The following is a 13,782-nucleotide window of genomic DNA, read 5'->3' on the forward strand; positions in this document are numbered from 1 at the left end:
GTTATAAGATATCTTCATCACTGTTCGTTATCTACACCTTTCTAAAGTTTATGATATATCTTATGATATCCTATATAAGATTGATTAATTAAATATTGTTTAACGTCCCTCTCCAGAATCTTTCACGCACAAGGAGACGTCAGCATAAAAAATGAGATATCTTATATTTTTCTTCATAAGATATCTCATTTTAATATATGTGATATCTTACATAGTATATGATATCTCATAAACTTTAGAAGGTATCTTATTAATGTTTTTGATTTAAGATATCTCATAAACTTTATAAGATACCGTGTAACTTTTACAAAATATCATAACTTTTACAAGATATCTTATTATAGAAAGTTTATAAGACATTTCATTTATTTTATAAGATATCTTATAAAACATATTTTACATGATATCTCACACACTTTGTAAGATATCTTATAAGATATCTGATAAATGAATTTCGTAAGCCGTCTTATAAACTCTATAAAGTATAGTATGAATTTACTTTTATAGGATAATTATCTTATAAAGCTTATCAGATATAATGTCTGTATTCTAAGGTATCTCATAAAGTTCATGACATATCGTATGAGATATCTAATAAATAAATTACATATCTTATAAAGTTTATGAGATTTCTTATAAAACATGTAAGTTATCTTATATGTTTTATAAGATATCTTATAAAAATGAATTTATAAGATAGCTTCTATCTTTTACAAGATATCTCATAAACTTTACAGGATATATTGTTCAATTCAATATACAAAACATCTTATAAAGTTTATAAGATATCTTATTTAGTTTAAAAGACACATACGCATCTTATATATTTTATGAGATACCTTATAAACTGTAAATTATGAGACATCTTATAAATTTTATTAGATATCTTATTAAAAATAGAAGATATCTTTATTAAGGAATGAATATGGCGTGCCATACACCCCGATAAGTATGAGCATACAAATACACACGAGCACACGGAGTGGAATACAAAGCAAGTACTACCATTTGTCATGGTTTGAAAAGAAAATGAAATCTTTAGATTCGGCATAAACAATACTGTGTGCACAATTCTAATTTTAATGAACATAATATTCATGAACAGCAATTTACCACTTAATCTATTAACTTGTTTAAAAATATATATATATAAGTAATATAAGCCAACTACTGTAGTAACGATAAGTAATATAAGCCAACTACTGTACTAACGATAAGTAATATAAGCCAACTACTGTACTAACGATAAGTAATATAAGCCAACTACTGTACTAACGATAAGTAATATAAGCCAACTACTGTACTAACGATAAGTAATATAAGCCAACTACTGTACTAACGATAAGTAATATAAGCCAACTACTGTACTAACGATAAGTAATATAAGCCAACTACTGTACTAACGATAAGCATTCGTGAAAAGACATTTGGTACAATTTTTTTTTTTTACAAAGTACACGTCAAATTGAAAAGGTGGAGTAAGCAATTTGCAAACTCATAGGTCTGAATTAAGCACTTTTCATCTTTCAAAATGGAGCCATTATTCTATAAAGTATTTACCACAAACACATTTCTCTTTCTGTTGTTTAATTTGGCATTTGTGTGTGTGTGTGAGAGAGAGAGAGAAAGAGAGAGAGAGATAGGGGCTAGTAAAACGTGAAAAGTGAGGACAAATTTCAACCGATGGACAGAAGTTGTGAGGACAAAATTGCACTCTGAGGGGAAAAAACTGTCCTCACAATTACGTCCTCATAAATGTGACCTACAGCATGTGAAAAATATTAGCTTGGTGAGGATAAGTGGAGTGGGGACAAGTTCTCACTAATATTCTCTCTCAAAATCATTTTTTCACAAGTCGAAAGAGAGTATTAGATAAACTTTAATAGGTATCCCTATAGCTATACCAAACATAGTGCTTTTTTGCCTTTAGAATAATATATGTGTGTATTCTCTTCTACACATTGTGAGGACGTCTTCACTCAGCAGGTTTGGTCGGCCAGAGAAAGAGAGAGAGATTACATGGGTTGATTGTAGGGGCAACACGGGGATAGCTCTGACTTGTTGAAGAGTAGGCGTCTATGGAGGAATACTACAGTTTTGTGGGTATATCCATGTCGGTTTTTTGTGCACTCTCTCCGCTTGTAGTCTTACCCTTTTACGCCACCTTCGTGAAATGCAAGAATAGGTCTTTTCCCTGCACACTTAATACATGTCAAAGGTTTGAAGGGCTGTTTCGAATAGGAATAGAATGTGCTGTGAATATTCATAGGGGACGTCCAATTGCATCTGATTGTTCACAGAAGGCTACCAGAAAGCGCCACACCTCCCTTAGATTTTACCCATCAATTCGAAAGACTATTTGCTCGGTTTGATTAGACCAGAACAAAAAGAAGAATTTGGAGAAGAAGGAGGAGGATAAGATAGGAGAAGGAAGAGGAATAGGTGCAGGAGGAGAAAGCGAAGTTGGAGTTTTGGACTGTGAGCTTGGGTGAGGACCATTCGTGTTCGGGTATAGCGTAAAATTGACGAACATTCGTGTATACCCTCATGGCACATTTGGTCGCCCGGCGACGATACGTGCGGCACGAATGGTCGCCGGCGACCAAACATACGGCACAACTGGTCGTCGGTGACTGAACGTGCCAAGGCGACCAAACGTGCCGTAACATGGGTCATCGCAATTTTTAGGTCACCCGAGTCACTCGGGTGACCTACTGCAGTTGGTCTGCGTCCGTCGTTGTGCGTCGTCCGTTAACAATTCAACATTTTTAACTTCTTCTTGATACATACTTTTCCACTTCTTTTCACATTTGGTATGAAGCATCTTTGGGACAGGGGGGACATGTAAATTTCAGGTCTCCTGCGGCCTGAGGGGTGGGGCAAAAATTGACCAATTTTCAAACATTTTCTCTAGAACCACATATGTGTAAGAAAAACTAAATACATCATGATGTACAGCCGGAAGGGCTGTAACAAAATTGTAAATTTCATGATCCTTGGGGTAGGGGTTCTGACCCCCAGGGCGGGGCCAAACTTGGTATACAGTGTTTATCTGTAAAACATTACCGGTAAATAGCTATTGATACTAAATAGATATTTAGAAAGAACAGGTAATCCTTTTATAAAAATTGTAAATTTGATGATCCCAGGGGTAAGGGTTTTGGTATCAGGGTAGGGCTAAAGTGGTCAGTTAATAAATGTGTGAACAATAAAATAAATTAACTTCTTCTTGGTATGAAACATCTTTGGGACAAGGAGGACATAAATTGTAAATTTCAGGACTCCTGGGGACCTTAGGGACAGGGAAAACGTTGACCAGTTTTCAAAAGTCTTCTCTACAACTGCATATCTTTTAAGAAAAACTAAATGATAATGACATAGCGCAGAAATGCCTTCACCAAATTTGTAAATTTCGTGATCCCCAGGGTAGAGGTTCTGACTCCAGGGTAGGGTCAAGCTTGGTATATATAGTGTACATGTGCAAAACATGTAAATGATATTTGCTTTGTAATGCTATTGATACTAAATTGAAATTAAATGGATATTTAAAAGGAGTAGGTAGTCCTTTACCAAAATTGTAAATTTCATGATCCTAGGGGGTAAGGGTTTGGTTCCAGGGTGGAGCCAAAATTATTACAGTGATTATTGTCTTTATCATTTGATTAACTTTTTTATGTTTACTGATACAGCAACCTCACGGTTTTGACTTTAGGGTGGGTCTAAATTAGTCATATCGTTTAATGATAATACATATATCATATTATGTAAACCCTTCTCTCAGTATATGACTTTTGAGGGCATTTAAGTTTTAAGATTACATCTTGTTTTATGCTGTTGCTGAATTAGAATTTAACTTCTTTTTTTTTTTCTTTTTTTTTTTTTTTTTTTTTAGATTTTTAGATCTTGGGACGAGTGATACTTTTAACTAGTACTCAGGTGACCGATAAGACCTGTGGGTCTCTTGTTAAGATACGAGATATGCATAAACAGAATCATATCTCGACGTCAGAAAATTGCAATTTTATCAAAATTTCACAAAAACTGGTTATAACAATATAATAGCATTCATAACAATTTCATGAAACTGTTTCCATACAAATATACAAATTGTCTGAGAAAAGTAAAGTCTACTTGATTTGATAAAGAAATCAATAAAAACAGAGTTATTGCCCTTGGATTCAAAATTTTGAAACATATCATGGATTTTATTTACATAATTATATATTGCACATAACACATACATAATTGATCTAAACAGCAAACATTGCTTATTTTAAAACGTTTTCTCCAAGTGTTACTGTATTCTTCACGTCAATGCAGTATCCTATGCTGATTTGTGGCATTCAGACATGTATTGGACTGCATGTAAACATTGTTCATTTGGGTGTTATAACACAAAGTGGGGGATTCTGAATTTACATTATGTAAGTTATTGTTTCATCCTGACCAACGTCTGTCATATCTGTGTCTTCCCCTTTGACCTCTGTTCCCACAGTCACCTGTAACAAATTTTAACTGAAAATTAACTTTGATGTTTATAGAACGTCTTAAGGAAAATGAATGCTACTCAGGACTAGTCTTGGTAGAAACAGGCTATATGAGTTCCACATAAAATTTTCAAAGAGTCTAAAAACAAATAATAAGTTTGATATTAATTAGGAAACATTTTCTTGACATTCTCGATGTCAGAAACAAGAGGATCAACTTGGCTCTGAAAGTTATACACTTAACATCACTCATCAATTAGCCAGCATTAAATGTGCATGTACTAAAATTTTCTTTCTCTTGGAAGAAAAAAAAGTTGAGAGTGGTAGAGGGTACTTACAGTGACAGGGACCCAAATTGTATTGAAAAGGAATGCACTTACATGACCCAAGTCTCTCTTCTAGCTGGGAAATCTGATCACTGAGAGAGGAAATGATGTCGAAGTCATACGGGTCTTCTGTGGTAGTGGCCAGTGCTGGTGGTGTTGTGTGTGACGAAGCGGATTTTAATTCCTCTACTTGGGACATAGCGTCATTATAATACCTCTCCAGAACCGAAAAGTTTCCGCGCATCTCTTCCTAGAAGAAACGGGTTTAGATTTTAGCAAATCAAAAATAGAAATTTCGAACAAATTGTCTGAACTTTCTCTTTTATTTCTTATAAAATCGTACTTTCTCTTTCTCTACTTCGTTAAGTCGACCTTGCATGTAATTGACTTTGTTCATCATATCTTCTAAAGGTTGTATGCATAAAGGACAAACTGTTGAAAGAAAAAGAAAATGTGAAAAAATGGACGTTTGTCAGAAGCAGGCGTGGGTAATGTAATGATTACAATGTAATTACGTACACTCGCACTTGTATTTATCAACTGATTTAAACCCGTGAAAGCAGCCACATTCATATCCACCAATGGTATTTTTACAAATCTGCTGGCAGCTACTTCGTCCAGTTAAACATTCATCCAAGTCTGTAACAAAAACCACATTTACTTTCAGTTCACCTGGTTTGCAACAGCGATCAAGAACAATGTCCAGAGTCAACACTCGAGAATTTTCATGATTATATTACCGTGTTGACATTGACGGCCTGTGTAATATGGCGGACATTCACATTTGTTTGGCCCCACGCAGATCCCACCATTCTTGCAGCCGTGTCTGCATATTGCTGCGAAATATGATGATATATTAGCATTACCGAGGGTTCTTGAAATAGTCTGATCTCAAATTTATATCGTAGATGTAGATTTCACCAAAGATAAAGAAAGATAAATGGAGTGACAAATTAACAAACTCAAATAGTTGAAGATATCTTTAATTATTTGAAGATATCATTAATTCATTTGACGCGCGCAACAGTTCAGTTAATTAAAGACCTCTTCAAATCATTAATATCCTCAGTTCTGAATTGTTGCACGCATTAATTGAGGTGTCAATAGCAGTAATTATTCTGCTGAATTGATGAGCGTTATAATTGAATTGTTGCTCTCTTCGAATGGATTGATAATATGAACAATTGAATTGATGCGCGCTACGATTCAATCAAAGAGAGCAATGATTCAGGTAATGCGCCCATCAATTCGATTAATGCGCACAATAATTGAATTATTGCTCTCTTCATTGGAATTGTAATACGCATCAATTCAATTAATGCGCGCAAAAACTCTTTTAGAACGAGCAACTATCAATCTAATTAAAATTAGATGTTAGATCCACTCACATACTCGCAACACGTTGTGTAGCCAGTATGTGGGCGGATCTAACATCTAATTTTAATTAGATTGAGCAACTATATGCATGTAATTAGAAATCTGTTAAATTCAACATATCCAAAATTGATTTAACGGTCTCTTTAATTGAATTGTTACTCTCTTTAGAATAATTAATGCACGCATTAACTCCTTATACAAATTCATTGCAAGTAATTAAAGATATCTTCAATTGATTTAAACAGATCATATCATAAATACTGAGCTCCAAATAAAACTTTGCTAGCAATAATGTTCATGGCACACTGATTTTACATGACCAAGATACAGGGCTCACGGCGGGTGTGACCGGTCGACAGGGGATGCTTACTCCTCCTAGGCACCCGATTCCACCTCTGGTGTGTCCAGGGGTCCGTGTTTGCGCAACTATCTATTTTGTATTGCTTATGGAATTTATGAGATTGGACACTGTTCGTTATCATCACCTTTCACCACATTGATGCGCGCTTCAGTTGAATCAATGAGAGCAAATCAATTATTGCTCTCATTAATTGAATTGATGCGTGCATTCAATTGATGAGAGCAATAATGATTTGATGCGCACATCAATTCAAGTATTGCGCGCAAAAATTGAAGTGATGACATCTTCAAATGATTAAAGATATCTTGAATTATGTGAGTTTATGTTAATTTGGTACTCCATAAAGATGATTTTAGGGACGAAATATTCTGTAATGTTTTATTTCTTTAGATGGGGACATATTTGTTATATCCTTTCTTACGCGCCAAACAAGCCATGTCTCTTGGTGTTTTCTTCGTCCATCCCGGACAACACCGTTTGTGCTCCCCTTGTACCACGCGTTTGTAAAACACCGTCCGATACACTATCCGCATGTAAACCCTAAATTGAATTTATATACCTGAAACCAGTAATACTTTCAAAAGAACCTAAAATATGAAAGTTGGAGTTCCTGAATTGTTGGAACTTTTCAAAAAGTTATCAAAGATGAGAAAAATGGATGCACCTTGTGGAGTTGATGCAAGTACTACTGTCATTCGAGCACATCTTTTTGTCGTAAAATGGTCTTCTATAAGACTGCCGGGTAGGTACCATTTCTATTTTACCACCGTGGTATCTGCAAACACGTCTTCTGTAATGTACGAAGGAAAGGCTAATTAATAACAACTACGAAGTATGGAGGTAATTCAAATGTCTTCTGGGATTTTTAAGTGAATGAAAAATTTTTTCAACAGTTCATTTGCGCCAAAATTTGTGTATTTTGCGGTACATTTGTAACAGTGTTGCCTAAGTGGTCCTACGAACGTTACTTTTTCAGGAAATTGTTTGAATTCCTATATTTCTAACATGCCACATATTCTTCGTTACTTGTGTCGTATAAATTAGCTCAATAAAGAGCCGCAGGACTTTACTCTGCTTCTCTGTGACGATGATACTTAATTCTGTCCACATGCTGCCAGTAGATAGTATGTTGTCCGATTAACCAATCAATTCAATTACTAAGGGTAATACGCACAACAATTGAATCATTGCTCTCTTCAATCGAAACGTAGCGCGTATCAATTCAATTAATGCGCGCTATAAGTATTGAGAAAGCAACTATATAATTGGATATATCTTCGATTTAAACATTCATGTATCCACAACTGACCTAATTATCTCTTTAATTGAATTAGTGCTCACTTTAAAAGAATTGATGTTTACTTCAATTCCTTTTACAAAAACGTTATAAATAATCAAAGATAATTTTCAACTGAATGAAAGAGATCATCAAATAATTTATACCGAGCCACGAATGAAATTTTGCGAGCAATAATTCTAATTTCACCACATTGATGCGCGCATCAACTGAATTGACGAGAACAATGGATTCAAGATCCGCGCATTAATTCAATGATTGCGCGCAATAATTGAATTGATGATATCTTTAATCAATTAAAAATATCTTCATTTATTTGAGTTTATGTTAATTTGGCTCCATATATATATATATATATATATATATATATATATATATATATATATATATATATATATATATATGTGATATATATATTCAATCATTCATCTTGTTTCGTTGTAGAAATGTACATGCCTCATGTTGAAAGGTCACTGCTCTATTAAGAGAATACACAGATGGAGTTATCTTCACTGATAAACCGTTATAGACTGTATAGAATTTACTAAATGCCATACATTAAATTACAACTAGCAACTGATTACAACAAATTCAGTAATTGTGACAGCTGTGTTTTTGCATGAAGTATGAGAGTAAGTAAAGCATACAAATTCACGACTCCCGTGACCTCTAGACACGACTCCCGTGACCTTAAGACACTTCTGTGATATAACAGAGAATGCCACTTGAACTAATTAAAATCAGCAGTAAGTGGTCGTTCGGTGACATACTTCAATTTATGGGGCATATCTCTACCGGGGCACTGGGTGTTATCGACGTGTTATATTAACAATTGTGCAACTTTCAACCACAAGGTTAAGTGCAAACTCCAAAGCATTCCATAAAACCACATTATCCTATTTCTATAACTTGTATATGCCTTACATCTAACGAGGAACCAATGTCTTCTCGCAGATTTGTCAAATCTTGAGTTCAAAACAGTACATATTTACTTTCAATTGGTCAATTACATGAAGGGATTGACTGACTATTGGTCAATTATATGAAGGGATTGACTGACTATTGGTCAATTATATGAAGGGATTGACTGACTATTGCACAGCTATCACGTCGTCTGTTTGACTTTATATGGTTGCCTTTAAAGACCCCCTCCCTCCCCCCTTTAATATTTGTCATACTGCTACATTTATTTCAGTATTGCAATGAAGAACTTGCTTGTTGTTGTAAGGTTAATAATAAAAGTGAAAACGGGCTTCTCGAGTCTTTGGTGCGCAAAATCAACCCGTTTCGGATGCTTTGTTTTCATGGCAAGCAGACCTCATCAGTCTAATCATGGAATCCAAGCACCGATAAGTTCTTATTTAAAAAATCATGATTTTCATTTCTGAATTTTCCGCGTGTCTCCACAGATAAAGTCGGGGAGAGGGGAGAGGGGGGGGGGGGGGGGGGGTAAGGAAGGGGCTTCAGTTTCGTAATAAATGGAATTCACGTTTGTAGTTTGAATTGATTGTGTCACACACATACATGAATTGACCTAACAGAGAGTGACCTACAGTGTGTTGATGACAATATTTAACTTGGGTACAATGTCCTCCAAACCAAATTGGTCCATATACGAATACTTGTTTTCCAACGATTACTAATTACAATCAATTAGTGTACATGGTAAGACACATTATAGGATAAACTTTCATGATATAAACTGACTCATGAATGTTTTTCCTACATACAATTTTACAGAGAGAAAAAACAACCCTGAATGTTTCGAATTTGTCAAATTTAAAAATATTAATTCTATCATGCATGGAAGGAAAAAATAGAGGTGTACGATATCCTTCAGAAAGCTGTTAAAATAAAGAATCATTGTGTAGTTTGTCGGGTAAGTGTGAGGTGATTGACTGCAATGGAAATCGTGATAATTTGCAAAACTGTGAAGCAGTTCCGAAGAAACTAGCACGTGTTCCATTGTTCTTAATCACTTCACATACTCAACAAACCAGACAGTGATTCCTTTTTATTCCTATATGAAATAAAAATCGACATATCAAAAATACTTCCTAATAGAAATTGAAAAACACAAAGCATTCCATGTTAATTTTCATAGTCCCTGCACTCTGACCTTTGATTTTTACATGAAATGAATTGCCATCCAGTTGAAATCAACACATTGGAGCTTTCAAGGGTTTGCACAGAGTAAACAGTTTGAAATGTGTAAAATGAATAAACAAATAAATAAATAAAAAAAAAAAAAAAAAAAAAATTTAAAAAAAAACAACAAAACAAAAAACAAAAACCCAGACACACATAAAAAATAAATGAATACAGGACACAATCGTACGAAAGCCGATTAAGATCATTTTAAAATATTCAAAAGGCGTAATAATGCAAATCAAAGGCCTGAACGCAATAACGCAAAGCAAAGGCGTAATCACACAAATGAAAGGCGTCATTTAACGCAAAACAAAGGCGTACATGTAATAACGCGAATTTAAAAGACGTAATAATGCAAAACAAAGGCGTTATAACGCAAAACGGAGGCGTAATAACGCATAGCAAAGATACAAAGGCGTAATAACGCGGATCCAGGTGTTGTAACGCGAGAGGAAGGCGTAATAATGTGAACGAAAGGTATATAAACAGTGTACGTTAAATATTATGTTCCAGGGATCCCCTATCTTGCCTGCATACTCCTTTTGTGGACTCTTAAACGATTACGTTGTTATTAACCTTCATTGTGACCCACAGTATGTAAAATTATGTACACATGTACTTCCAGTTAAGCTCAATTACCCTCAAGGGCCTATGTGACCCCTTTTAAGGGTTCTCTGTGTTTGACTTTGTTGTTCTCTATCCCTTTATCAGTTTTGTTTCATTCGATCACCCCATATTAAACCATTAGCTATAGAGAAGTCAGAAATGTGGCTTCAACCTCGGGAGGCCCCAGCTAGGTGGTACCCCTACAGCCCCATACTGAGCGGAAAACGATAGTATCTACCATGCCAGCTTTTTTTCTGCATTATTACTCGTGACTTTTCACTTCACATTATAATACCTTTCGAAGGTATAATACATTATTACGTTAGTTTCTTCTTTCTCGGGCCAGTCCTAATAGACTAACTGGCCTTCTTACAATCGCTTGGTCATTTGCTAGAAAAGTATGTCATTACATAAAATGAAATACAAATGGTTTGATAGTGTGTAATGATTTTTATTGCAACGACATTCACGCCACTATAGGGAAGATACTGAGCGAGCGCCTGAAACTACTGGCAGTATCTTGGCAATCTGAGAAAGAAAACAGCAATTGAAGAAATTACATAATCAACACGTTCCATAATTTCTTATCACTCTATTCATAAACAAAAGTATTTTAACGAGGACCTATAAGTATGCACTCCCACATACTGTAGCCTTGTATTTCCGGTACCATTTGATCTTTCTGTTATTGAATGACAAACATGTATTCAAACGAGGTGGCTTCACATGTATTCCGATTTATAAAAATACAATACACAATAACGCCGGTCTTACAGGAATTAACACTGGAAAACTGGCTCTGGGGTAGGACCCACACTAGCACAGAAAGCTCCCGTTGGAGTAAGTTTTTCGAAGAAATTCTGATCTAGTTATAAAGTACAATTTTACCATTACCAGTTTCCCACTCTGTTTCATCTATTAGAAAATTGCATCGTTTTTCGGGGGGGGGGGGGGGGGAATTAGAAAGCTGGCTTCTCAAAATTTCTTGACAGGTAACCAAAAACACCCCCCCCCCCAATAAAAAAAACCCGGAAGATTCTTTGCTTGAAGTTCAAAATCTTACTTCGTGGGGGAGGGGGTGGTGGTGTCGGTCTAGAATCCTCTATTATACGTGTCTCATATTCATTACTACTGTTAAAAATAGTGGGGGGGGGGGGACTTGCCCAGTTTATATTATTTGATTTACATTGTAAAATAACAAATAATGGTCATTGTCAAAAAGGTGGTGAGCCCCCCCCCCCCCCTTCCAGATTCTACGTGACTGAATTACGCATTTTTACACACAGCTACGCCTTGTATCTAGATGAATGTTTATACATGGTGGCATACCTCTTTTAAAAACAGAGTGCAAGAATATTTCACATTTCTCTGAAGGAAACGTTAAAATACACTATTATGGATTATGACTTTTCTCCCCCGTGATTTATAGTAGATTTTGACCCGGGAGACTCCAGTGGACACGTTTTACGAACGGACAAAAAAAATCATTTTGTGCGTTATTTCAAATACTAATTTAGAGTAAGTATGTTTTACACAGAGGGAAATTATTCTCTGGGACATAAACAGGGTGTTTGACATGTGAATACAGTAGGATTTCCCGGGGAGAAGGCTGTCGTTAGAATTTTTTTGGGATAATATCTTAAATATTCATTGATCGGGTCATTTTTCATGAAACTGTTGTACTGTATATGGTGTGCATATCCCAGTCTATAACTTTAATTTTTCTTGATATATTATGTACGTTATATTTTTTAATGTCAACATGTTACAACTATCAATTTTGACTTTCTTCTTTTGTATGTTGCTTTTTATTGTATGCCCACCTACAAGGGCCCCAAATTGGCTTCAATATAAGTCATATCATATACACCTCATATTTAATGCTATACATGTATTTACTTGTAATCGTGATACAAGTATACGTACATGACTGTGATGCAGGCCTGGGTACCATAAACTGAGAATTATTGACTAAAAAATAAATAAATACGAGATTTCTATACACTAGTTTTCAGACTACTTACCCATCAGAATGCATGGTCTTCCCAGGGAGACAGTATATGATGTGTGTTGAAAACACAATGAAAACAAATAATCCAAAATTCGACATCTTTTACCCCACCTCGTGACTAACAATTAAATATCCTTCTCTATCTTTCTTGATTAAATGTCGCCTGTCCTGAATTTTGTATACATGTGACCGCGTGGGTCGTTGCTGCACCTTATATACACATTACGTACGGAGTAGAGTAGTAATTAAAAAAAAACCCGCGTGGTTAAAAGATCGGTACCAGCGTAGCTATTCCTTGAGACCACTTACAAGTATTCGAATGATTTCATCAGTCTAGTTGTACTATATATAGGTAAAATGATACTTAATAAATGAATCTAGATTATAAGTGATATTCTATGGGGAGGGGGGTATTCCAGGCTTGAAAAATGTGACATTTTTTTTTTATATGTTTCAATCAAAATGAGACACCAATGCATATATAATACTTCTGTTAGGCTAGGCTGTGTACTCATCCCCCCAACAAACAAAAATTTGGTATACATGAGAATACAGTACATTTAGTTTAAGATTCTTCTAAATTACGGTAGACTGGAGCAAATACCAAGACAACAAAATTTAAAACATAAGCGACATTTCCTCTGATTTAAGTTTGTGGTATATATCCTCTTAAAAACAAGTGTTTACACGGATACAGATGGATTGGTCGCTGTGTTCCTGCTTCTGGTAGCAGAAGCATAGAAATTCATATGATGAAATTTAATTCTACATCCTAAATGATTTATCGCTTTATCAAATGGTTTTACTTTCTATGTCTTTACATGTAAATACCAACTGAAATGATAGCCATTTCCTTTAGTATGGAGCGCCAAATTAACATATAAAGCTCAAATAATTGAAGATATCATCAATTATTTGATGATATCATCAATTCAATTATTGCTCACTTTAATTGAATTAATGCGCGCATTAAATCAATTATTGCTCTCATCAAATTGTAACGTGTAGCGGTCACCCAGCCAAGTGCTGATCACGCTCGCCGTTGCTTAACTTGCGGGATCAAGAGAGACACTCTACCACACCACTAGAAAAGTTAACTCTCTAGAGAGGCAGTATAAATTCCCTCTTATACTGACCGCTACAAAATGAACTAATGCGCGCTTCAA

General features: G+C 35.2%; 2 protein-coding genes across 3 annotated transcripts in view; one reads left to right on the forward strand and one right to left on the reverse strand.

The window, feature by feature from the left end:
- Window positions 1–4,166: 4,166 nt before the first annotated feature.
- LOC125679227 (epidermal growth factor-like protein 8) lies at window positions 4,167–12,914 on the reverse strand. The gene is made up of 8 exons (XM_048918276.2): window positions 12,630–12,914; window positions 7,216–7,341; window positions 6,973–7,091; window positions 5,554–5,649; window positions 5,333–5,452; window positions 5,157–5,245; window positions 4,868–5,063; window positions 4,167–4,499 (listed from the first exon to the last, which is right to left on the reverse strand). The coding sequence occupies exons 1-8, from the start codon at window positions 12,713–12,715 to the stop codon at window positions 4,438–4,440; spliced, it is 894 nt and encodes a 297-aa protein (XP_048774233.1). The 5' UTR covers window positions 12,716–12,914; the 3' UTR covers window positions 4,167–4,437.
- Window positions 5,181–13,782, forward strand: part of LOC125679217 (telomerase reverse transcriptase-like) — a 66,347-nt gene continuing 57,745 nt past the window's right edge. The window contains exon 1 of one of the 2 annotated variants that reach the window (XM_048918255.2): window positions 5,181–5,301. The gene's annotated coding sequence lies outside the window, so the exon portion shown is untranslated. Of the gene's footprint in view, window positions 5,302–11,291; window positions 11,446–13,782 lie in introns of those variants that run through there. The other variant, XM_048918254.2, reaches the window with a different exon arrangement.

Source organism: Ostrea edulis, chromosome 2, assembly GCF_947568905.1.
Source record: "Ostrea edulis chromosome 2, xbOstEdul1.1, whole genome shotgun sequence".
Lineage (NCBI taxonomy): Eukaryota > Metazoa > Mollusca > Bivalvia > Ostreida > Ostreidae > Ostrea > Ostrea edulis.